The sequence below is a fragment of the Stegostoma tigrinum genome, chromosome 12 (assembly GCF_030684315.1).
Source record: "Stegostoma tigrinum isolate sSteTig4 chromosome 12, sSteTig4.hap1, whole genome shotgun sequence".
NCBI lineage: Eukaryota > Metazoa > Chordata > Chondrichthyes > Orectolobiformes > Stegostomatidae > Stegostoma > Stegostoma tigrinum.
Window position 1 is genome coordinate 68,105,588 of NC_081365.1, and position 25,353 is coordinate 68,130,940.

Sequence of the window (25,353 nt, forward strand, 5' to 3'; positions counted from 1 at the left end):
TATTGCTCAGAAAACAGGTCAGGGGCCATTAATTCAGCTTTTGATGTCTGAAGAATCAGGTCATCAGTCCGTAAAAACCATTTCCTCCTAGTAGGAGAATCCAGTTTTCAGTTCAAATGCAAAAGGGTTTTAGTTTGTGAAGTCTCCATATTGAAGAGTTTGTAAAGAAGTCGTCAGAATTGTTAAGAAGCTTCGGCCAGCAATCCAAGGAGAACTAGAAGGAAATCATAAAATAGTCTTAGTGATAATGGGAACTGCAGATGCTGGAGAATCCAAGACAATAAAATGCGAGGCTGGATGAACACAGCAGGCCCAGCAGCATCTCAGGAGCACAAAAGCTGACGTTTCGGGCCTAGACCCTTCATCAGAGAGGGGGATGGGGTGAGGGTTCTGGAATAAATAAGGAGAGAGGGGGTGGCGGACCGAAGATGGAGAGAAAAGAAGATAGGTGGAGAGGAGAGTATAGTTGGGGAGGGGATAGGTCAGTCCAGGGAAGATGGACAGGTCAAGGAGGTGGGATGAGGTTAGTAGGTAGGAGATGGAGATGCGGCTTGGGGTGGGAGGAAGGGATGGGTGAGAGGAAGAACAGGTTAGGGAGGCAGAGACAGGTTGGACTGGTTTTGGGATGCAGTGGGTGGAGAGGAAGAGCTGGGCTGGTTGTGTGGTGCAGTGGGGGGAGGGGACGAACTCGGCTGGTTTTGGGATGCGGTGGGGGAAGGGGAGATTTTGAAGCTGGTGAAGTCCACATTGATACCATTGGGCTGCAGGGTTCCCAAGCGGAATATGAGTTGCTGTTCCTGCAACCTTCGGGTGGCATCATTGTGGCACTGCAGGAGGCCCATGATGCACATGTCATCTAAAGAATGGGAGGGGGAGTGGAAATGGTTTGTGACTGGGAGGTGCAGTTGTTTATTGCGAACCAAGTGGAGGTGTTCTGCAAAGCGGTCCCCAAGCCTCCGCTTGGTTTCCCCAATGTAGAGGAAGCCACACCGGGTACAGTGGATGCAGTATACCTCATTGGCAGATGTGCAGGTGAACCTGTGCTTAATGTGGAAAGTCATCTTGGGGCCCGGGATAGAGGTGAGGGACAACGCATCATCCTCCGACACTTCCGCCATCTACAATCCGACCCCACCACCCAAGACATTTTTCTATCCCCACCCCTGTCTGCTTTCCGGAGAGACCACTCTCTCCATGACTACCTTGTTCGCTCCACACTGCCCTCCAACCCCACCACACCCAGCACCTTCCCTTGCAACCGCAGGAAATGCTACACTTGCCCCCACACCTCCTCCCTCACCCCTATCCCAGACCCCAAGATGACTTTCCACATTAAGCAGAGGTTCACCTGCACATCTGCCAATGTGGTATACTGCATCCACTGTACCCGGTGTGGCTTCCTCTACATTGGGGAAACCAAGCAGAGGCTTGGGGACAGCTTTGCAGAACACCTCCGCTCGGTTCGCAATAAACAACTGCACCTCCCAGTCGCAAACCATTTCCACTCCCCCTCTCATTCTTTAGATGACATGTCCATCATGGGCCTCCTGCACTGCCACAATGATGCCACCCGAAGGTTGCAGGAACAGCAACTCATATTCCGCTTGGGAACCCTGCAGCCATATGGTATCAATGTAGACTTCACCAGCTTCAAAATCTCCCCTTCCCCCACCGCATCCCAAAACCAGCCCAGTTCGTCCCCTCCCCCCACTGCATCACACAACCAGCCCAGCTCTTCCCCTCCACCCACTGCATCCCAAAACCAGTCCAACCTGTCTCTGCCTCCTTAACCTGTTCTTCCTCTCACCCATCCCTTCCTCCCACCCCAAGCCGCACCTCCATCTCCTACCTACTAACCTCATCCCACCTCCTTGACCTGTCCGTCTTCCCTGGACTGACCTATCCCCTCCATACCTCCCCACCTATACTCTCTCCACCTATCTTCTTTACTCTCCATCTTCGGTCCGCCTCCCCCTCTCTCCCTATTTATTCCAGTTCCCTCTCCCCATCCCCCTCTCTGATGAAGGGTCTAGGCCCAAAACGTCAGCTTTTGTGCTCCTGAGATGCTGCTGGGCCTGCTGTGTTCCTCCAGCCTCACATTTTATTGTCATGAAATAGTCTTAATGGTCTTAGAAGGCAAATTTGTCAGAACCAGTTAAGTAAAGAAAACTAAAGAATTCAAATAGGAGTGATATTTGTCTGAGAGTTGAACACCTTCAAAACATGCAATAACCACCATCATGAACAAATAAAAATTTACAGCACAGAAAAATAAAGTGGCCCAATTGAACATGTTTGCTATAATAAGCTACCTACAAGCCTATTGCAGTTCTTGTTTCTTCTTTCCTGCCTTGTATGACAATTTATTTCTCTATCAACTTCAAATTTACCCTTAAGTGCATCACCATGTTGCAGAGAATTCCAGTTTTTCTCCATGCATCCTGGCCTACTTTAAGATTTTTTAATGACACATTTGCCTCTTCTTCTTTTCAATTGTTGCTGCTAGCTGCATCTTTTCAATTTTAGCATTACCTTTACAAATCTTTTCTGTACTTGGTCCAGTGCTTTATGCTTCTGTCGTCTCAAGACCATAACTCTGCACATGATTTCAACTTCATTTTCACTGTGGATTGAAAATTACTGCTTTTATCTATTGCTTTAGAAAGGAGTATCAGTGCTTTCTTGCACTTTTCATCACTTCAGCATCTTGCTCCACTACTTCTCCAATTTATGTTTTCTTTGTTTATCAATCCCATTTAGTTTCTTACCTTTCTACGGGTAAATCATCATATTTTATCTCGCAAAATAAATTACTTCACACTTACTTAGTCGAAATGTGTTTCTATATTTTGGTACAATCCTTTCCATTATTATCCGTACACCAGACTCCTTCAACTGTACCATCCACCCCATGTCCCCAATTTGATTGATACATGAGAGCTTTGACGTTGATTCAAAAGAGTTCTAATCATTTATATACGCAGTGAATCATGGTCCAGCGTGGATCCCTATGGGAAACCACTTTTCACTTTCTGCCATCCTGAGAAATTTTCATTAACCAACTTGTAGCCAATGTTTATTGATTTATAGGGGCCAATCAAGATTCTGGGTGGCTAAAGTGTAAACCAACATCCATACAATTAAAAAATCTTCACAGAACTTAGCAACTTAAAAACAAAGGAGAAAATTATACCAACCATTACTTGTATTTATTAGCATTGCTAATGAGAAAGAAAAGCATCCCAAGCCACTACTCAGATAGGGGATGAGAAAACAACCACCTAGTCAGAGCATGATTAGGAAGGGCAATCACAATTTGCCAGACCAGGAGATTGACAGGACTAAGTTATTCCATGACAATGGTTGCCACAAAATGGAATGGCATTTTCAATTGAAAACATGTAGCATTTTGAAATTGAGCTAAGAACACGAAGATCATAGACCAATTAATAACTTGCAAAGAACTTAGCAGTGACAATTTCACAATACACTTCGGCAATGAAGTTGCAGGCATGGGAGATATGTGGAAGTAAGTTTGGTAGGTTGCTTTGCACATCTTGTGAAATTTACATAGTGCAGACACAACTGTGGCAGAAGGGATTAAGCATGGTGTTTCTCAGAGAGTTCTAGATTCTTACTATTGCAGCCAAAACCAGATGAGTGATAGACATCCTATCACAACACTGACTTGCATCGTTTAGATAGCAGAGGCATTTTTATTTTGTGGAGGCGTTGGTGACAAGAAGTGAATCTGAAATTGAGCCTCAGAATCCAGCCTCTGCTTTTATGGCCAGTGTTGAGATGCTTAGTTTGGCTTCTGGGTTGGTTTGGTAGAGGTGAATATATGATGAGTCTGGTAAGGAGAATGAACTCTTTTAAAAGACCAGTTGGGCTGAATTAATTGCTTTTGCACTGTTATCTGTATTGCTGGATTTTGTAGATCACTACAGGTCAGAGAAGGCAACTATCTTTTTTCTTGTTGTAAATGGCATTGTCTGAAACTCTTGTGGTACAATTATACGTACCATTTCTCAGACAACTACATGTTATCCAGGCGTTGCTATGGGCAGCTATATCAGCTTCTTCCAAAAATAAAGTTTTGAAGAACTGAAATACTATAATCATCAGCTAAGATACTCATTTATGACTAAAACAATGGATAGTCATTGGTGAAGCAGCTGTATCAATGTTATGCACCGGTGATGACCAGTCTCCTAACTTGATCATCTGTGGGTCAGCCATGACTCAGGCCAAGGAGGTGGTTGGGCAGGTAAACTTCTTTATCCAGGCTTTGCCAGGATTTTCCATTACCTTTCCACCTTTGGCTGATAAGGATTATGATAAGGCCTGAAGTCAAGTAGCTCTGCTGTAAACTGAACTGAACAAATAATTGATAAATAGGATCCTCTGACTGGATTGATGAGTTTGTTGCTATTGATTGACAGTTGTTGTTCAGGTCCATAATTGTTTGAATTTTCCCTTTGCATTGAGCATAGCAGCACATACCTCAATTGTTCACTAGTGTCAAAGTCGAACTGAAATGGTTTGGCTAGGGGCAAGATAGCAGTCAACTTGCTTTCTTTCATCAGTACAAGCACAATGTGCTGCATTGTTCTATAACTTAGTGGTGAAAGGGGATGCTTCAGCTCGACTTGTCTGTTCCTTTTCTGTTCACTTTGTCTTTTTTCTCCTCCTCCTGTCTCGTCTCAGATTCTGACCTCACTGCCTCAAACTTCCCAGCTTCAGTGCAGACCCAGTGAGATGTGCTCTCAACCTGACATGGCAGCCTCCCAGCCTGATGTGATGATCTTTCAGCCCAGTGTGGATTTCCAGTCGTGAAGTGATTCCAGAGCGATCTCCAGCCTCGTGAATCCTGGGGTGAAGCCCAGCATGGTCTGGAGTCAAAGCCCACTGCAGACTAGATGCTAGGTGCCAGTGTGGCTTGGGTTAGAAGACTGTTGTTCTGAACTTTTTTTTCTGCACTTTATAATTTACCTAAAATTTGCAATGCTGGACTTCCTACTTCTTTATTTTTCTAAGAATTGTAACTAAAGGACCTTTGTGCCTAAGATGGCACTTTAAGTGACAACTCATACACTTTTCATTTGAGTACATGTGACAATGCAGCTAATTCCAATTCTATTTGTGTACATCTTCAGAACTACAGCTGGAATGCTACCAAAACTTAGGCTTTTTTGTAGCCAGTGCTCACAGATACTGCTTTGCAATGTGTCAAATGAACATTTTCAGGAGACTTCTCATGCTCAAAACCTTTAGACAAGTAGAATTATTCACACTTTGTTTGCGGTATTGGCAAGCACTAAAACATGTTTTTCCTTGCACTTGTGTGTGCTGGGCTCCACCAGGGGTAGGGTTGGAAATATGTATGCCATCTTCTTCCATGACCAACTTCATTGTTGACAACCATCCTTCAAAAGACATGGCAGGTTTAGAGATCTTTGGCCTAATCAGTTGATCGTAGAACAATTTAGTGCTACCTATAAGCTTGGTGCTTTGAGTGTTCAGCACATTGACGGAATCACCTCTTTTGAAATCAGTACAGATGGCTTTGGGGAACCATTTCCATTTTGTTCCTAGAAACATTTATTGGCCACTTTCAGGCATGGTCTGGATTCTGCAAAGTTACCATTGACTCAACTGACCACAGGGCTGTTCTGTCATTAGAGCCAACTGGTGGTGGTGGTTTAACATTAGCAACCTGGTGAGGTGTGGTGACCCAGCACTCTATAGCACAAACCAGCAGTGCAGCTGGTCTATTCTTTAGTTCGATTTCCCCAACTGTAGTTTTGTAACAAGATCAGCCAGGTGGATCTCAGAATACGAGTTCTCTGATTAGACCAGATTAACAGCCCCAATCAAGGAGACCTGGCTGACAGATATAAAACAGGAGTATCAGAAGTTCTGATCACTCAGCTGGAAAAACAGCAAAACCCTAAAACAAAGCCAAGCCTCGGGCAAACTGTTAAAATTTTCTTCAGGATCCATGCTGGCATGCCATTGTAGTTGTACATGGACTTGAGACAGTAAGAGTACCACTAGACCGAAACAGAGTAGGAAAACTCAAGAGGCCATTATTGAGGAAAGTGCACCCACTGTCAAGTCTAACTACATCTGATTCAGAACAGTTAAGTTGCTCAGCAACATCCAAATCAGAACCAATCAAAATAAACATCTAGTTAAATGGTGATCCAGTTCTAATGAATCTAATGGAGGTCGATACTGGCTTGGCCGTTTCAGTAATCACAAAACTAGTCTTTTACAAAATTTGTTCTAGACTTAGGTTTGCACAAGACTTCAGATGGACTGAGACCCTACACTATGTAACCTTTACAGATTAAGGGTCCAACTTTGCTTCTGGTCTCTTATGTGAAGGAACTGGTTCAGTTACCACTGATTGCAGTATAAGGTTGGGCCTAAACTTGATGGGGTGAAATTGGGTGAGAAAGGCTCACCTTGATTGGCTGCCATTTTCTGATGGAAAAAGGTTGAGGCTGAAAGAAGTCTTAATTAAATACCTGGAAGCTTTTCACAGGCCTAGGAATATTAAAGGAGCCAAACCTATCCTGCATGTTCACCAGGAAGCAATTCCACGATTCTGCGAGGCTTGCCCTGTGCCATCTGCATTATGGGCAAAAGTACAGGCTGAAATCAGGAGGCTGCAAAGCGAAGAAATCATCAAACTAATCCAGTTTCTGTGATGGGCAGTACCAGTCATATCAATTGCAAAGCCCAACAGATCGGTTAACCTTTTGGGGGGATTTCAAATAAACAGTAAACTGCTTTTTGCAGCTGGATAAATACCCAGTCGCTCACACACAGGTTTTATCAAAACTAGCAGTGGGGACTGTCCTCCACGAAACTGGATGTGAGTCATACACACTTGCAAATAAAGGATGACTTGGTGATGGGATACCTGCCTCTTTGGCATTATTTCACAAACCATATCTAGTTCTGCTCTGGTTATGTATATCAATATGTATCTTCAATATGTTGACACATTCTAAAATTTGCCTCATACTGTTCCTGGTACATTCCATTACAGTATGTTCCATTGATACAAGATTAGTCTCCAAGCTTGATAGTGCCAAGGAATGAATTATCTTCCAGGCCATAAGGTTAGCGATTAAAATTGCATCTATTTCTGCTGTTGTTAATATTATACTGTGTTCAAGAGATGCCTAGTTTCAGGCAGCTGAAACTGCCACACTCGATCTAATTCAGTCCTTAACCGGTCACATTCAGAATATCATTCATGCTATACTATTTATCAGAAGTAGTAAAACCCAAAACTGAACACAGACCAAATTTATTTATTTCTTGCCAAGATGCTCTATTATGTACAGTGGTATATTAGAGTTGCAATAGAAAAATGTGCAGTTAAAGTGGGACTGTATTATTCATGAACACAGACGATGGTATTTAAATTACAACACAACTACGCTCAAAAGTATTATACATGAGTTTATATAACTACAATGTTTATTAGCCATAATGCACAAAGCATTCTTTCATAAGTATGTTGTTACCTATGCAAAAAACGTTTTCTTACTAAAACGAATTTACCTTGTATAAAAAGGCAACCAGCAACAAAATAAAAATCTCTAGTTTCATAGACTACGTACTTAGGTAAAATAGTCATTTCTTCCAATTAACACTTATTTATGAAATACATTCAAGTTGTTACTGGCTAGGAGATTTTACATTCGTGTCCCTGATTTATTCTTTTTTTTCACAGGCACAGATAGTAACACAGCTTACTATCAGTATGTTAGGTCTCACAGTGTAAAAAACATGGCTGGTTGACTATACATCATCAGTCAACAAATTACAAAGAAAAACTAAGGATAAGAACATAGTATAAACACACAAACGTTAAAGGCCTTTAAGATAATCTGCCAAAACATTGTGCTGGTCTAGTTTTCAATTACTGCATAACAGTGTAAACCACTGCCTGATCCCTTCAAGGGCGACAGTATTAGCCTGGTTGATCATATGACAAAAATCATACGTACAAGATCGATTGCTCCACTGGAGCATAAGAGGAGCCAGGTAAGAATAGTCACAGGGTTTGCTGAGGCAAGAATACCTGATCACTCAAAAATCCTTCTAGTAATCTAGAAGCTTTGCATAAACATTTTAGTACAGTAAAATCCTGATGCAGATATCCTTTGGATTTTAGCTATTTGGTACCAGGACACTAAAAGCTGTTATGGATTAACTAAAACCTGCGAATGGAACACCGCGTTCCAACACATTAACACCAGGAAGATAAAAATGAAAATTCTGTATCCTATGTCTAACAGCAGACTTAATCGTGTTGAGCTACAAAAGCATATACAGAAACACCTTCAATGCATAATATTCAGTACTTTCGCATCCTTGTTATATGAAACACAAAATGACAAAACTTCCTTGGACACTGCAAAACAGACCCATTTCAAATATATTGCAGGATGAAACTGTACATTTTCTTGGTTTAAAAGTCATTAAATAGCAAAATAACTGCTCCTCTAAGAAAAATCATAAAGTTATTTCACATAAAGAGGAATTCAGTGGCTTTGAGGACAAATATTTTCATCAGGCTGACAAAAGAAAGAAATGATCTTTTAGTATTTTCCATGTTTCAATCTTTCAATGTGATAACAAATCTTCAAAGCCGGGCCCAACTTCAATCCCATATATTTCATTATCATGTCGCTTCGTAGTAAGAGTAATGCCTTTCCATCAATTTCCTGCAACATACCATAATAAAAAGTATTAAAACATGTTTAGCAAACAGATTATCAGACCCAGTGCATGTTAAGAAGATATTTCAAAGAACTCTGAAAAATACTTACATGTTTTCTGAAAAGATCAGCATGCGGTGCTAAAGCCTGGGGATCTGCTTCCTTAACAAACTTCATTACTTCTTCAATTGTCCAAGTGGAAGGATCTTTACTACTCGTTCTTGGGGATTCACGTTCTGTTGAATGAAGGTCAGGTCCAGTTGTAGAACTTGCAGCTACACCAGAAAGGTAAACATATATAAATCCAGGCATTAATTTCTACCAGGAATGTTGAACTCAGGTTTTCTGGATCTGAATAACCTCACCTAGGTGGATGATTTTGTGATTCATGATAACAAAAAGTACATAAAATTTAACTTCCATTTCTAAAAATTAATTTTTTTTGTTGGGCTCAAAACTGGCTATTTTCTATCTTTCCCAAAGATTAATGCCAGCACTTTAATAATTACTGGTTGGTCAGTTTAACATCAGTAATGGGTAAGATTTTGGAAAATCAGGAAATAAACATCAATAGGCATCTGAAGAGGTGGAGCTATTTAAGGTCATTCTACACAAATGTGTAAATGGCAGATTATACATGAACAATTTAACTAATTTTTTTGATCCAGTAACAGAAAAGGTTACAGAAAATATAATTTTCTTAAAAAAACTTTTTAAAGAAAACTAGTGCCATTTCAGCCACCTTCAGTGACTTTTAGACATTTACATCCAAGCCCCTCTGACCCTGCAGCACCTTTAGAATTTAAACTTTTATTTTATTGAAGGCACAATATATGATGGATGTTGGGGCTCTTAGATAAAAGCAAGAATTGGACATACACAGCAGGTCTGGCAGCATCTGCAGAGAAAAGAATGGTTAATTTTACAAGTTCAATATGACTTCTTCAGTACCGTTTACATGATCTTCATAGGTTTCTCATTATGATGTTTCACTTTAATAATGCATTAAATGCCACTGGCTAGTTGACTGTCCATTTCAACAACTTATTTGTCCTTCTGCACTCCTACACTATTTTATAGCTGAATGTTTCTAATTTTTGTATCACCTGCCAATTCCACAACTTTATATGTATTAACATACCAGGAGGAGTAAGGATCACATTATCGACACCTGGGAACTCCATTACAAACCATGCTCCGTTCCACAACACATCCATCAACTACAACACTGTTTCTATCATTGGTTAACTTTATATTTGACAGTAGCAGCTGAATATAAGTTCCATAAGCATGAGAGGTCTGTGGTGTGGTACTTATCTTTTGGATATTAATAGACCAAGTAATAGTCTTACTCTCATTCTTCTCAATTACCTCTTGAAAAAACTCCAGCAAGTTTGTTAAACATTCGGTCCTAACAAAGCCATGCTGGCTTCCCTTAATTAACCTGGATTGGCTCAAGTGACTAATAACTTTATAGAGAATTATTGTTTCTAGAAGTATCACTATCACCAAAGTTAAACTAACCAACTTGTAATTGCTGCATCGTTTTTTGAAATTCACAGTTGTCCCACCCAGTACAGCCAGCCTGTGTACGCTTGCTACATCTCACTTGGTCTGATGCCTTAACAACATTTTAGCACAGACAACCAAAGTATCTCATCAATTCTGAATCCTTCAAGTTTTTGAAGTGCCTCCTCTTTCACCATAACCTAAGAAATATCAATACTCAGTCTCTCTACCAAGTAAGCTAAGTTAATGTCTCAGCTATTCCTCCACCTACCTGCATAAACCCTTTTCTAGTCTTTAAATCAGTCCCACTCTTGTTACAACCTTTTAACTTGTACCTATGGGAGATTTGAGGATGTCCTTTTATATGTTCTTTGGTTCTTTTTGTTGATTGTACACTTCTCCTCTGAAGCTATCAAGAACTCTGTGCCAGGTATCAACCCAACATGCGGAGAAATTTCTCCTTGATGCCAATCTTAGTGAAATGCAGCCTTGATGTCAACAGCAGTTACTCTTGCCTCACCTCTGGAATTATAGCTCTTTATTCATGTTTGAACCAAGGCTGAAATGAAGACAACACCTGAATAGCCCTGGCAGAATCCAAACTATGATTAGTCCATTGCAGTTTCTGGTCATTGGTAACTCAAAAGATGTTGATAGTGTGTCAGAAATGTCACATCTGACAGATTCATTTGAGGTTTTTGAGGATATATTAGTAGGGTAGTTTTAAAAAGAATTGCTAGTGGATGTAGTATGGTTGAATTTCAACAAGATATCTGATAAGGTACCAGGATAAAATGCAAGATGAGGACTCATGGATCTGGGGAAGTATGTTAGCATGCTCTGAGCTTTGCTCAACACACAGGAAGTGAGACAATAGGATAAACAAAGCTTTCAATTGGGCAAGCTGTAACTGGTGGGGCTCTGCAAGGATCAGTGTTCGAGCCACAGCAAGGAGATTGTAAACTGAGAATTAGAGAGGGTGCAATAATACATAGATAAGTGGGTGACAAAATTAGTAGTGCGGAAATTGCTGGAGTCTATTTTCAAAGATCTGATAACAGAACACCTGGAAGGCATTAATGGAGTTAGACATGTCAGTGTGGATTTTAGAAACGGAAATCATGCTTAACTAATCTTCTGGAAGTTTTTGAGGATGTAACTTGTAGAACAGATAAGAACCAGTGGATGCAGGATATTTGGATTTTGGTTAAGCTTTTGTTAATAAAGTACATGGGATTGGTGTAATATACTGGCAAGGACAGAGAATTGATTCACAGACCAGAAACAGAGTTGGAATAAATAAGTGTATTTATAGGTGGCACGTAACAGATCAGTGCTTGGGCCTCACCTATTCAAGGCTTGTATAAATGGTTTCAGTGAGCATAATCATAGAATCACAGAATCCCTGCAGTATGGAAGGAGGGTATTTGGCCCATCAAGTCCACACTGACCCTCCGAACAGCATCCCACATTGACCTAGTACGCAACCCCACATCTAGTCTAGCTAATCCTCCTAGGTGACATATCCTGGAATACTACGGGCAATTTCAGCACAGCCAATCGACCTAATCTGCACATCTTTGGACTGTGGGTGGAAACCGGAGCACCCAGACATGGATAAATGTGAAGAAGTTATACAGTTGTGTAGACAAACAGAAAGGCAGAGTAGTATTTAGCAGTGTATGACAAATCCCCAGGTGTGGGCGAGTTGTATCCAACACTGGCGTGGGAGACACGAGAGAAAATTATATGGGCCCTGACTAAAATTTTTAAATCATTTCTGGCCACAAAAGAGGTGCCAGAGAACAGTTCATGTGGTTACACTTTACAAGAAAGCTGATAAGAGAGAGACCAGTGAGTCTAACATCAATGTTGGGGAAGTTAATGGAATAACTAGTGAAGGACAAAATTATTCTCCATTTAGTGAGCAAAGGTTTGATTTGATAAAGCCATTGGGCTATTCCTGAGAGACATCATGCCCAACAAATCTGGTGGAATTTTGAGGAGGTGACCCAGTGTTGGATGAGGGTAGGGCAGTTGATGTAGTTTACAAGGATTTCAGCAAGGCTTTGACAAGGTCCCATATGGGAAATTGAAAAAGAAGGTAAAATCTCATCAGATCTAGTGTAACCTGTCAAGTTGGATCCAAAATTAGCTTCGTGACGGGAAACAGGCAGTTGTAGAAGGCTGTTTGTGACATTGGAGCCTGGTGTGCATTCGCATACACAGTGATCAATGGTTGGCCCGTTATTGTTCGTGATATTCATAAATGATGTACATAAGAATGGTGGGAATGATAAGTAAGCTTGTGGATAACCCAAAAATTGGCTGGATGCTTGACAGTGAGGAAAGTGGTGTACAGGAAGGTATAAATGGATTGGTTAGAGAGGCTGATCAGTGGCAAACAGAATTTAACCCTGATAAATATGAGGTAAAGTACTGAGGAAGAGAAAGCAAGTCCAGGGAACACTCAAATGAATGGCAGGTCACTAGGATGCTCAAAAGAACAAAAGGATCTTGGGGTGCTGGTCTACAAATTCCTAAGAGTGGTAGGGTAGTCTGATAGGGTCGTTAAGGCTGCTTATGGGATGCTTGCCTTTATCAGTCATGGCACAGATTATAATAGCAGGGGGCTCATATTAGTCAGCGCACTATAGGAAGGATGTGATTGCAGTGGAGAAGGGATTCACAAGGATATTGACTGGGATGGAGCATTTCAGCTATGGAGAGTGGCTGGCTAAGCTGAGGTTGTTTTCTTGGCAACAAAGACGTTTGAGGTCAGACTTGGTGGAGATGCACGGGGGCAAATTTTGAAGATGACAGGAGAAAGTGGGACTGGTTTTGTTTGGGAACACAGTCACTGATGATTAGTTGGAGCAATGGGTCTGCTTTCATATGATCAACCAGGACAGGGAACCCAACCAGAAAGGTCATGTTATTTTCTTCATACAGAAAATGTTTACTATAATTCTAATGGCCCAATTTTTTCAAGACTCCTCTATAAATGATTACTGAGTTGGATTCATTTTTATGGAGTTGTTGATTTGCTTGCCGAGTTGGCTTGTTTTTATTCCGTTTCGTCACATGCTAGTGGAACCTTTGATGAATCAATATTATTCTCTCCACTTGGCATTTATACTGTCCAGTCCTTTACGGTGAGTACTGTGAATTCCTAGAGGCATGGTTCTCCAAACATACTTCAATCAAACATTTAGAATTGGACACCGTACATAAACCCACACAGATCAAAACCAGAAATGACAGTACTCACCACAACAGACCGGACAGTATAAATTTCAAGTGGAGTAGAACATCATCACTTCTTTGGAGGTTACTCTGATGATGTCACCTTGCATGGTGATGAAACATCTGAACAAAAACAAGCCAGCTCGGCAAGCAAGTCAACAACCACACCCACAACCCAAGCCACAGATTTTTGCCAAAACTTTAAACAACTACAGGCACAACATGCTAAAAACTGCCAGGCAATAGGAAACCTTCGCCATTTCTTTTAATGCCACACAGACAGAGTTGCAATTTTTCCAAAATTAAGAGATGAGGTAATGTAATTTAAATGAGTGCTTTGCATGTTTTCTTCTTGAAAAGAAGCAGGATCCTGGAGTTGACATTTAAAGACGCGGCTCAGACCTTGCTTCCCATTACAGATGCCTGAATATCAATTGTTGTAGGGGGCTAACAAAATCACTTGTATTTTTACATATATGCACAATTTTCAATTAGGTAATTCTGACAATTTGCAGCTTCAGGTGTGCCTCTTAAATTTAGAGTTCATCATCTTCTCTACAATGAATTTTTCTCCCTCCCTAATAGCTGTATTTGCAGAAAGTGCGAACCTTTATCAACTCTATCTAACAGCAGTTTGGAAAACTGATTTTTGGGAAATTCAACTTGTGCTGTGGACACACAATTCCACTATCTTGCATCATTTTGTAAATTTAATTTGTTTTATACTGCAGAAAAACCTGGAACATTTTACTATGTAATTTAGGAATAAATTACAATGCATAAATTACACAATATGTAGTTACAGAAATTGCAAAATGGACACTTGCTATTTGATCCAAACAGATCTGATCTACATTTTCTTTGTGCACTCCTTTTATTCCTACTTCACTAAGATTGTCCTTACACAGAAAGCTGCAAGACTTCTGTTAAAAAGGCATGCTGCAGGAGCAAAAGACTTACCTTCTATTCTCCTTTGCATGCGGGTTCTGTTAATGTCATAGTAACTATTATTTGCTGCTGAATTTGAAGTCTGCCTTCTCAAAGTAGGTGCAGAGTTTGAGGTACAGCCTGATGATACAACAGAACTTCTGAAAACAAATTTATTTCCTGAGTTACGATATTCATTGGAATTCCGTTGAGGAGGACTAGGTGGTTTACAAGAATTTAAGGCGGAATCCAAGGACTCTGAATATTTGTGCTCCTTTGGTGTAACATTCTCTTCTGCAGGCAATGTTTCTGCTGAAGGCAAAATTTAAAAAAGATTATTATATTAAAAACATTTAAATTAGAACTTTGTTCCATTAAAGCAATTTCTCTCACAGACGACAAATGCTACACAAAAATCTGTGCACAACTTTCATTTTTGATTGGATTTTTCACACAACATGGGATTAGCCCTTTTGTTGATTCATTAAAAATGAAGATCACCCAACTAAATAGCAGTTTTCAAATAATATCAGACAAATCAGACAAACCTGTGGGCTTTGATGGTGAGGAACATACTTCTTGCCCATACCTGATTTTTCTTAGAGATGGTAGTCTGTTGCCTTTTAAATTGCTGCAGTCCCTGTAATGTCAGTATACTTATGGTATTGTTACGAAAAGAACTCCAGAATGTTGATGCTGGAAGAGTGAAGGACTGATGAAATAGTTCCTAGTTAGTGTGGTGCATTACATAAAAGGTAACTTGCAGGGTGGTGTATTTCCATGTGACAACTAGCCTTATTCTTCTAAATGGTGGATGTTATGGATTCAGAAAGTAGAGTTCAAAGAGGTTTGGTGAGTTGATGATGGTGCATGTTGTGCATGATAACCACTTCTGTTGTCTTCCATGTTGGTGAATGAGGAACTGAATGTTTGAAGTTGGTGAATGCATGCTACTTTGGCTTTAATGGTGCTGGGTTTCATTGGAACTGCATTCATAACAGTAGATCATAAGAAAGAAAAGCAGGAATAGACTATATGGTTCCTTAAGCAAGATCAGCATTCGATACTACTTCCTGGTCCATTCCCACATCGTCAATTCCAACAGATTATCCAGAGAAAAGGACTGCTCATTCATGAACAAAGCTGCCAAAACACTTTCCTGTTTCTTTTCCAAGTGCAAAACAACTGAGTCAAACTTGACCGCCTAAGTACTGGTGCAAAGTGAGGGATTTCCACATGTCACAAACCTGTCCCTGCCACTTGTCGCTGATTGCTACAGGAACAAAAACAAAGTTGCTGGAAAAGCTCAGCAGATCTGTCAGCCTCTGCGAAGGAGAAAACAGAGTTAACGTTTCGGGTCCGGTGACCCTTCCTCAGAACTGGAAGGGTCACTCAGTTCTGAGGAAGGGTCACCAGACCCGAAACATTAACTCTGTTTTCTCCTCCACAGATGCTGCCAGACCTGCTGAGCTTTTCCAGCAACTTTGTTTTTGTTCCTGATTTACAGCATCTGCAGTTCCTTTGGTACTGATTGCTAAAGAGCTGGTGTTGTGTGTGGGGGAAATATCATTTTCTAGGCAGATGGCTTGTGCAAGACAGCTTTTAACATTGGAATGCTGTTGCACAACAGTAGACATGTTGACCTTGACAGAAGCTGGATTGAGTTCCTGTGGCAAGGAAACCTTGGGTAAGAATCTCCCCACTGCTGCAGCATTCATTTACCATTGCAGTCGTTGATATCAAATGAACATTTACAACTGAATCATTATTGAGAACTTGTATTCAGATTGCGCTTTGTCTGCTTCCTTCCTTGTAGCCAATAATGGGTGGCACTGCCAGGTGTTCTGACGAAGGGTCACTGGAACCAAATGTTAACTCTGCATTTTTCCACAGGTATTGCTAGACTTGGGGTTTTTCCAACAATTTCTGTTCGTATTTCTGATTTCTAGCACCTGCAGTTCTTGTGTTTTATTTGTTCATTCCAAACAAAATATTAGTTTGTAAACAATTGCATTGTAAATTGCTATTTACTTATCATCAGATGAAAATAATCAGGGTGAATAATATTTAATCATTGCTAGCTGGATGCAACGGGTTTCACAATGCCATTAGGAGGATGACAGTGGAAGTCATTTGAGAGCAGTGATAACAAGGTGTAGAGCTGGATGAGCACAGCAGGCCAAGCAGCAGAGGAGAGAATATTTTTGAACTATATCGTCGACTAACTTAAGTCATTAGTTTTCTGGTTCATCAACTAAAACAGCTATTCAGAAACAGAAAAAAAGGAGGAGAAGGCTGATGGAGTTGCTTTGCCACTCAACATAATAACAGGGATCCTCTATTTCAAAGCAATACTCTCGCTCCCTTCCCACACCCTCTGGCAACTTTATGCTATTTATTTTTAAGAATATATTTAGGGATTTGTCCTCCACAGTCTACAGGCTCGCTACTCTACATGTGCAGAAATGTTTCTCATCTTAATCCTACTCCATATTTTGAACTTGTGAAACACTGCTCAGTTGCAATACGATTAAGTGACATGCACAACAGATAATGACAAGCAATGAGATCAGTGGAGTTATACACTGCTTTCAGCCCTTCTTCTCTTCATCCCAATCTCTGTCCAACATTTATAAATAGTTTCATAACCAGGGAAAACAATGATGCATATCATTGAGTGTCACTGATTAGATAAAATCACGAGGGGAAATTCCACGACTTAAATCACTATTTTGTTTATCTTAAAAGTCATGATTTACACAAGGTAAATGCATTTTGCCAATTTACTCTGACATTTTCTTACTATATGCTCAAAGGATCAAGTAATGGGTCACTTTTAATGAGCTATACAGTACCTTCTGAAGGATGAGACTCTGTTCTTGGCAGTTTTGGAGAGAGGGGTGCACCGTATGGAGGAGATTCTTGAGGAAACCGTTTTAATCCCCTGGTTACCGTGGCTGGGTCTAATGTTTCTTCTGCAGCTAAAAAACAAAGGGATGCATTGGTTGTCATAAGTACATTGCAGCAGTAACATCATAACATTTAAACAGAAAACTAAAATCAACTGGCATTCAACTGGCTAACAAAGAACGTAGAATAATTACCGACTTGATAAATTTTTTTCCTTCAGAATCATGGATTAAATTTTTGAAAACAAAGTTAACTAATCATTCTACTGAATGCACAAATGCTTCATTTATAATATTATCTATAATACCTTATATACAAATACAGAATCCAAGAATATAACTTCCACGGTATACTTCCCAGACTTACTTAGCAACACAGCTTGCCTCAGAGTTGGAAACATTACAAAGCACGATATTAGGAAAATCAGACAGAGGTGGGTGCAGCATTCTATTCACTGGTTATTGTTTCTCCAATATGCATTTGTCAAAATTACTCTCCAATCTTAGCTGGTTCAGACTCTCAAAAATCTATGCTTATATGTCAAAATATTGTTCACCTGTCAGTAAATAGGCAAACGTAGAATCATCTAGACTCAAAACATCAGCTAGCTCTTTCTCTGTGGATGCTGTCTGACCTGCTGTGATCTCCAGCATTTACTGTTTTCAGGACAGAAAATACGCTTACTTCAAACTTTCAAGGTGAGCTTGGGAAAAAGAAATTAGGCTTATGCACCAACAGTACTGTTCACACTTAGTTTTCACAAAAATAAACAGAATCCCTCTGTAATACATGCAAATACCACTTCAGTGACTAAGGAAAGCTAAAAGCAGCAAGCCTTTTTTGGTAGTGCACTGTCATTTTTTTTGACATGTACAAATACATATTTGCACATTGTATTCAAGTTCCAAATAGACAACGTTTTGCAAACTTGAATTCTAATCCATTTAACAATGGTATTTGTAATGAGAAAAGATTCAACCTCCTAATTATTCTTCCTGTCTTCACAAATCTGAAGATAAAATTTATTAGTGTTTAGGGAGTAATCATTAACTTTGGGCAAAACCAAGAAACAAAGGGAGCCATGAGACTTATTCTGAATTCTGCTAACAGTAAACCTAAGTACAAGGATCCACACGATTCACTAACTCAATATACAATCTTATTTTATAAGTGAACAATTTACAGAGTTCGTTCAGCTGCTTTGCACTTGTTATTTTAGCATGTTGCCAAAAATTCTTTCCTTACTTCTCACGGGAAAGAAAGCCGTGCTTTTGGTTATTTTTCTATAGTCAGGTTTTTCTGAAACATATCTCCTACAAATAGCAAGGATTGCCTGTAGTTTCACTTTTTAAAACTGAATAACTCAGGTTGATTTACTGAGGACATGTGTGAACAATGACTGAGGCTTAGATACTGACAGCAGATAGACTATTTGTCTGTAAAGTCACAGGAAGGTGGCAAGAATGTCGAGTTTTGCAAATGGTTACAATTTAAGTGCGTACTTAAGGAAAAGTAGTTAGAAGTCTAAAGAACAGCCAATTAGCATTTCCAGATTCACAGAAAGCCATTTTTAGGATTTGATTTAAGGTTTTCCAAACAGAGTGACAGAATGGGGGAGTGGGTGGAAGGATGGATGTGCAGTCTCTCGGTTTTGTCACACACAAATGTGGACCGGAGCTCAACCTCGGTTTGAAAAAAAACAAATTCCTGAAGATTTAGAAGACGACTGGAGTCTCATCGTGAATTAGAAAGGGCATGCCTAGGAAAAATGTTATCTGTTAAAATTACTCCCAACATATTAAATCTTCTGGCGCCAACTTTTCTGCTTATCGCTGGAAGCTTGAATTTCTTTAAGATTTTGGTATCTACATACAGTCCAATATTCTTCAAAAGGCAACTTAAAACAAGATTTCCTTGCCCGATGCTCTTGCCCACAACTGCAGCATGAATGATTATTTTCAGGTTATTTTTCGTCATAACTGAGCTTTCAGCATCAATTGCTGAAGTCAACTGAAACATTCCAGCTTGTTTATTAAGGTCATTCAACACAGGTAAGTACAACACTAGTGCTTTGTGTACACTTCTGATCTGATGGGTCATTTCAAGAGGTGAAAGGTGGACAATTGGTGGACTACACTAATTATGGTAAGATAAAAATTCAAGGCACAATTATCCCCTTGTAAAAAATGTAACGAATGAGGGAATAAGGCAGCAGGATCTATCGTGTGCCAACACCCTAAGGGCTGACAGCTAAGTGTGGATGAGTTTGTTGGCTATTGCAGGACTTGACACTGGGCTCCAGAATTTGCTGGCTAACTAATTTGTAACAACACGTGGGTCCTAAAGATCCATCAAGACCTACTTCTTGGAAGATCCACTTACGAGGTGGTCTTTTACCATCTTCCTGGGGTTACGAGGAGATTAAAGGGCAGAATGCAAGACTTTCAGAAGCCAAGCCCTTGCTTTTCATCCATACTCCAACTGTTTCCAGACAGGAGTAATCGGAAGTCTGATCACCAACCTCGTCTAGTCACTGGTTTTGAAAACTAGTCACTTTATTATCCTCCAGGAAGACAGTTAATTGGGCAAGTTGCATGTTTAGCTTCTTAAGTGTTTATTGATTGATCACAAAGGCTGAGCTGATGGCAGGTCAAGAAAGTTGCCTGTGGATATTTCTACCCAGTACTGGTGAAGTGAAGAGTGAGAGTTAGCATCTCTGTGTGGACAACTTGCCCAATCATTCTTCCACAATAGGAGGGGAAAATCCATGCTCTGAATACAAATTCTCTTGGATATTAAGACTCCTTTAATCTTAAGATAAGTACTGTTGAAAAATAGTACATATTTTGATGAAATCGCTTGTCTTGGACTCATCAAGGCAATTCTCAAGAATACGAATTTAAGGAGAAAATCAATATTTATGTGCACAAGAAGAGTGCAATGATTAGCTGACAAGTTCACTGATTGGTAGTCATTACATGGAAAGTGTATCCACCAGTGCTGACCGACAGTTAACTGGCATACTTTGCTCAAATTCAAAACCAGGTAGGTGAATTCTGATTGGTCAAGACATTGCTCTGAGAAACTAACCGCTGAAAGGCCATCACTGATCCGCTGAGTTTTTTGCTTTCTGCTCAGAACAGATCACTGTGTATTAATATCTGTAGCTTACAGTACACATAGGCACGCTACAAAGCCAATTTAAGATTGTCAATTTGGTTGTCAATCAGGGTAATCTTTTGCATACACAGGATAATCCAAACATTATCCAACTGCAGAATCCGATTTAACGTTGGACATTTCAGTTAGACTACCTATTCGTTGTAGGCAGAGTGAATGTGTATATGTACTGCATCTGTCTTAGCCCAGCATAAAAGGGTGTCAACTATTTGCTGGTTAATTTCTCACAGCAATGTCCTGACCAATCAGAATGAGTCTGCCTGATTTAAAACTTGCAGCCTATCAATCAGCATTAATAAGTATGTTTTTCAACGCCTCTACCAATCATAAGAATGTAAGCTATGAGGAATAGGCTATTCAACCTTTCAAGCATTCAACTGACAATGGCTGATCTGCCCTAGGCATCCACTCTCCTCTCATGTCATTGCTTCATTGAATATATCAGGGACTTTGAGAACAAACATCTAACTCCTCTTTAAAAGTTTCAGTTATTGAACCTCCAGTATTATCTGTGGTAGAGAATTTCCAGACATTCACTACTGCCTGGGATAAAAAAATCTGTTATAACTCATTTTCCCCCTTACCCGCTTAGTTGTCCTACATTAGTCAACCCTTTCAGCTCAAGAATCAATTCAGTGACTTTTGAAGTGCTTGAATTGCCAGTTTTTTAAAAATATTAGACCCAAACAGTATGTAGTACTTCAGGTGCTGCATCATCACTAACAGCATACGCAGTTGTGACAAGACTTCCCTATATTTAAAAACAGCGTTTGTTGATATGGACAACTGTGGGCAACTACGCACAGGCGCTCATTGGGGAAACACATTCACATCTAAGCACTGATGCAACACATAGACCACAGCTGCCACCAAATGTGTGCACATGCAATTCAAAGCAGCACATAGCACAAGTGTGTCTGTGTCTACAAACTGACCCATTTCTAAATTCCATCAGCACAAGAGCAAGAAAGGCCAGAATACCACCTCCCATCTTAATTATTTGCTGCACCTGCATGCTAGCTGTGTTTCAATCAGGTCCATCTGTGCTGCATTTTTGGAATCTCTCTCCATTTAAGTAATAATATGCCTTCTCATTATTCCTATCCAGTGATCTCACACTGTTCCTACATTTAACTCCACCTGCCAAGTTTTGTCCACTCATTCAAGCTGTCTATATCCCCTTGCAGATTTGTCATGACCTCATCACAACATGCTATGCCACTGATGTTTGTATTATCAGCAAACTTAGACACATGATATTTTGCCCTTGAGTCCAACATTTTGACAAAAATTTTTGCTGTTTGCAATGAGATAGCAGTTTAAATGTGTGGACATTGGCCTCCCCCTTAGTCTATTTTGTCAGCCACTTTAAACAATTTTCTTCTGACCTCTGTAATTACCCTAAATTGAGGACAGTAGTTTGGGACCTACATTCGTTCCTCTCGAACTGAATAAGAAACCCTACCATGTTGCAACGGATCCTTAACTACAAGATTTCTTGTTAATTCTACCCGTTATACATTACTGAATCCAAAATTGCCTGTTTCCAGATTGTTACACATGCTTTAACTGCACGAAAAGAAAGGCCCTAATGCACTCAAATTCATCCACCATGCTACTTCTGGCCAACTGATTTGTCCAGTCAATAGGCAGATTAAACCACCTATGACAATTTAGTGCCCTTGTCACATACCACCATTACTTCCTGATTTATACCAGTGAGGCAGCTCTTCAGGAGCCTACAGATAACTTCACTCAAGACTTCTTTCCGTTGTTATTTCTTATTTTCGCCCAAACTGATTTCATATCATGATCTAATGGATCAATTTCGCAACTCACTACCATACTGATACTTTCCTTTAGTTATAAAATTACCTCAAGTCCATTTTCTTCATTGCCTATTCTTTCAGAACATCAAATACACTTGAATATTAAGTTTCCAGTTTCGATTGCCCTGCAACCATGTCTGAGCAATAGATATCAAATCTCATTCATTTATTTCCACTTGTGCCACCAAAACATCTATTAGCATCCAGTTCTCAACTAATCAACACTCATATCTTTGACAGTACACATTTTTTTCTCAAACTGGTATTCTTGCAAACAGTTGTCGAGAGCAAAACAACTACTCAGAAGCCAGCTTGTGTCTTTATTTGTATATTATTTCGCCAGAGAATTGACACCACGACTTCAGACAAGCAACTTATCTGGAGTGAAATTCATCAAGTCGTAAAACATGCACTTTTCTTGAATACTCTTCCACTGAATACAAATAGTTGCAAACATTTGACATTCCAAAACTCAATACTGTGGCTGGAGGGCTGAGATGAGGAGATAGAAATATCAATGGCAAACATGGATGGGGAAACTCCGACAATATTGAGCAAACAAAGCAAATTAAGGCAAAGTGGGACAAAATTTGTCTAATTTACTTTTTTTCCTACCAAAAATAAATAATAAAAAGAGGCTATGAATGTAATAAATTCACCCATATTGATAAATGCACATGAATTCATTGACCCAGATTTCACTTCAGACTCAATATTTTCACTTTAGCTTTCCATGCAAAAAAACTAATTTCATTCTAAAATCACAATAATGGTTCTTTTTAACAGAAATTGAGGCTCCTTTACCTGATTTCACTCTCTCGTATTCTGTTGGAGTGTGTGAATTACCTATATATGGGCTGAAAGGTTGACTGCTAAAGAGGTTTTCGCACTGCAAACTGTAACAGAGCTTCTCCAGAAATCTCAATACAAATGAGACGCTATTTACTGATGGAAGCTTCACAGTATGCTTCTCTCCATCAAACGTGGCTACAAGAGGAAAAAGATGATAAGTGGAAAGTGCTTGTTGGACGAAGTGCAAAACACTTCAACAAATAGAACAACAGAAAATAAATTAATGATATGTGAACCTTAAAAATATCTATGCAGTTCTTTAAAATACCTAATGTCCAATACAATCAAAATTACAGAAGAATAGAATTGCAGGGGGTCATTCGGCCCAACATTTCTGCACATTTTGACTGAGTGCCGAACTCCTGCCTTTACCCCGTACATGCTGCACATTGTTTAAACAATCTCTGAATGTCTCAACTGAATTTGCCTTCAACACAATTCCAGGCAATGCATTCCAAACTTGGGACTATTCACTTTGTGTCAAAGCTTCTTCTCACCTTATTTGCTTGTCTTGCAAAACACTTTCAGACTGTGCCCTCTGATTCTCAATCTCTTGAGGGGCAGGAACAGTTTCTCCCTGTCTAGGTACTCCTGAAAAGATTTCAAAAACCTCTCAGATTTTCCCTCAGCCTTCTACTCTTCAAGGAAAACAAAAGTTCCAATTTCTCCAATGTATCTCTGTAACTGAAATTTCTCATCTGTGGAATCATTGTCTCAAATCTCTTCAGCTCTCTCTTCCAATGCATTGGAAAACTTTTCCTCAAGTATGGCATCCAGAACTGTACACAATATTCCAAAAGGTGAGATCCGTACAGTGCCCTGAACAGGTTCAATAGGAACATTCCTGATCTTGCGCACTCTGCCCTATTAATGATGCTTAGAATACAGAACATTTTAATTAGAAGCTCTATCCGTCCTTGCAGCATTAATGGTTCATGCATGTGTACATCTAGGTCTTTCTACTCCTGCACAGCTTTTAGAATAGAACCCTTTACTTTATACTCGCTTTCCGTGGTCCTTGCACCAAGGTTTATCACTTCATACTTGTTCACTTCGAACTTTATCTGTATTGAACCCACCCATTTCAACTTGTCAATGTCTCTTTCAACTTCTACACTTTCATCCTCACAGTTGACAAATTTTTTAAGTTTGTGTCATTTGCCATCTTTTAAATTGTCCCCTGCACACCAAGATCAAGGTCAATTTACACAAGTTAACATTCTAATACCAAAACTGGCAGAATTTCACAACCAACTTTTCTCCATTCATTCACTATTACATTGCCAATTTTGTATCCATGTTGTAAATGTCCCTTTCTTCAAATTTTAATGTGTAGCCTTGTTCTGAATGCCTTTTGGATGTCCACCATTACCACAACAGCCTTGCCCTCCATAACCCTCTGTTACCTTTCAAAATGCACGTTAGTTAGACACAGCGGAGAGCGGCATGAGCCGGGCGGACGTGAGGTCAGGGCAGAGAGACAGTTGGGAAGGTAAGTGAGTGCTATTTAAGTAGGTGTTTTCTTGGCCCATGGTCCTACATGGTAGGGCCTCCCTCCCACCCTTCTCCTCCTCTAACCTAATTAAGAGTCCACAGACTCACAGCAAAAAAAACAAGGGTTGAGGGAAGTGCCTGGTGAGTAAAGTGCAAGTCTTTGGATCAGGAGTTTTCGAAGAGGCTCGGTGAGGAGATTACGCCACTGTTGAAGAGGGTGAAGACATGACTGCCAAGCTGATTCAGTGTGCTGCATGCATGATGTGGGAGGTCAGGGACACTGATGATGTTTCTGGCTCCTATAGCTGTGGTAAGTGTGTACACATTCAGCTTCTAAAGGATGTTGTTGCAGCCCTGAAGAAAGAACTAGATGACCTCAGGCTCATCCGATAGAACAAGAATTTTCTGGACAGGACCTTTAGCGAGGTCATTACACTGAGGATACCTGAAGAGAGAAGGGGAATGTCGATGACGAAGGAAGACATGAATGAAGTACAAGACACCCCAGGGGAAGCACCTATTGTAAACAGGCTGACTGTCTTGGAAACTGTTGAGACAGACGACACTGCCAGTCCGAGAGGTGGACAGGTCTGTGAGTCCAAAATTGGTGTAGAGGCAGAGCCGAGAAGTCAGGCATCACGGAGAGCTGTGGTAATAGG

The 25,353-nt window shown here is 40.1% G+C and overlaps 1 protein-coding gene across 5 annotated transcripts in view; it reads right to left on the reverse strand.

Moving 5' to 3' along the window:
- Positions 1 to 7,328: 7,328 nt before the first annotated feature.
- Positions 7,329 to 25,353, reverse strand: part of scml2 (Scm polycomb group protein like 2) — a 101,466-nt gene continuing 83,441 nt past the window's right edge. For 3 of the 5 annotated variants that reach the window (XM_048540754.2, XM_048540755.2, XM_059650409.1), the window contains 5 exons: positions 23,153 to 23,335; positions 17,285 to 17,410; positions 14,463 to 14,741; positions 8,859 to 9,022; positions 7,329 to 8,753 (listed from right to left, as the gene is read on the reverse strand). In XM_048540754.2, the coding sequence (XP_048396711.1) occupies positions 8,628 to 8,753; positions 8,859 to 9,022; positions 14,463 to 14,741; positions 17,285 to 17,410; positions 23,153 to 23,335 (878 nt within the window). In that variant the 3' untranslated portion in view covers positions 7,329 to 8,627. The remainder of the gene's footprint in view (positions 8,754 to 8,858; positions 9,023 to 14,462; positions 14,742 to 17,284; positions 17,411 to 23,152; positions 23,336 to 25,353) is intronic. The other 2 variants (XM_059650407.1, XM_059650408.1) reach the window with 2 other exon arrangements.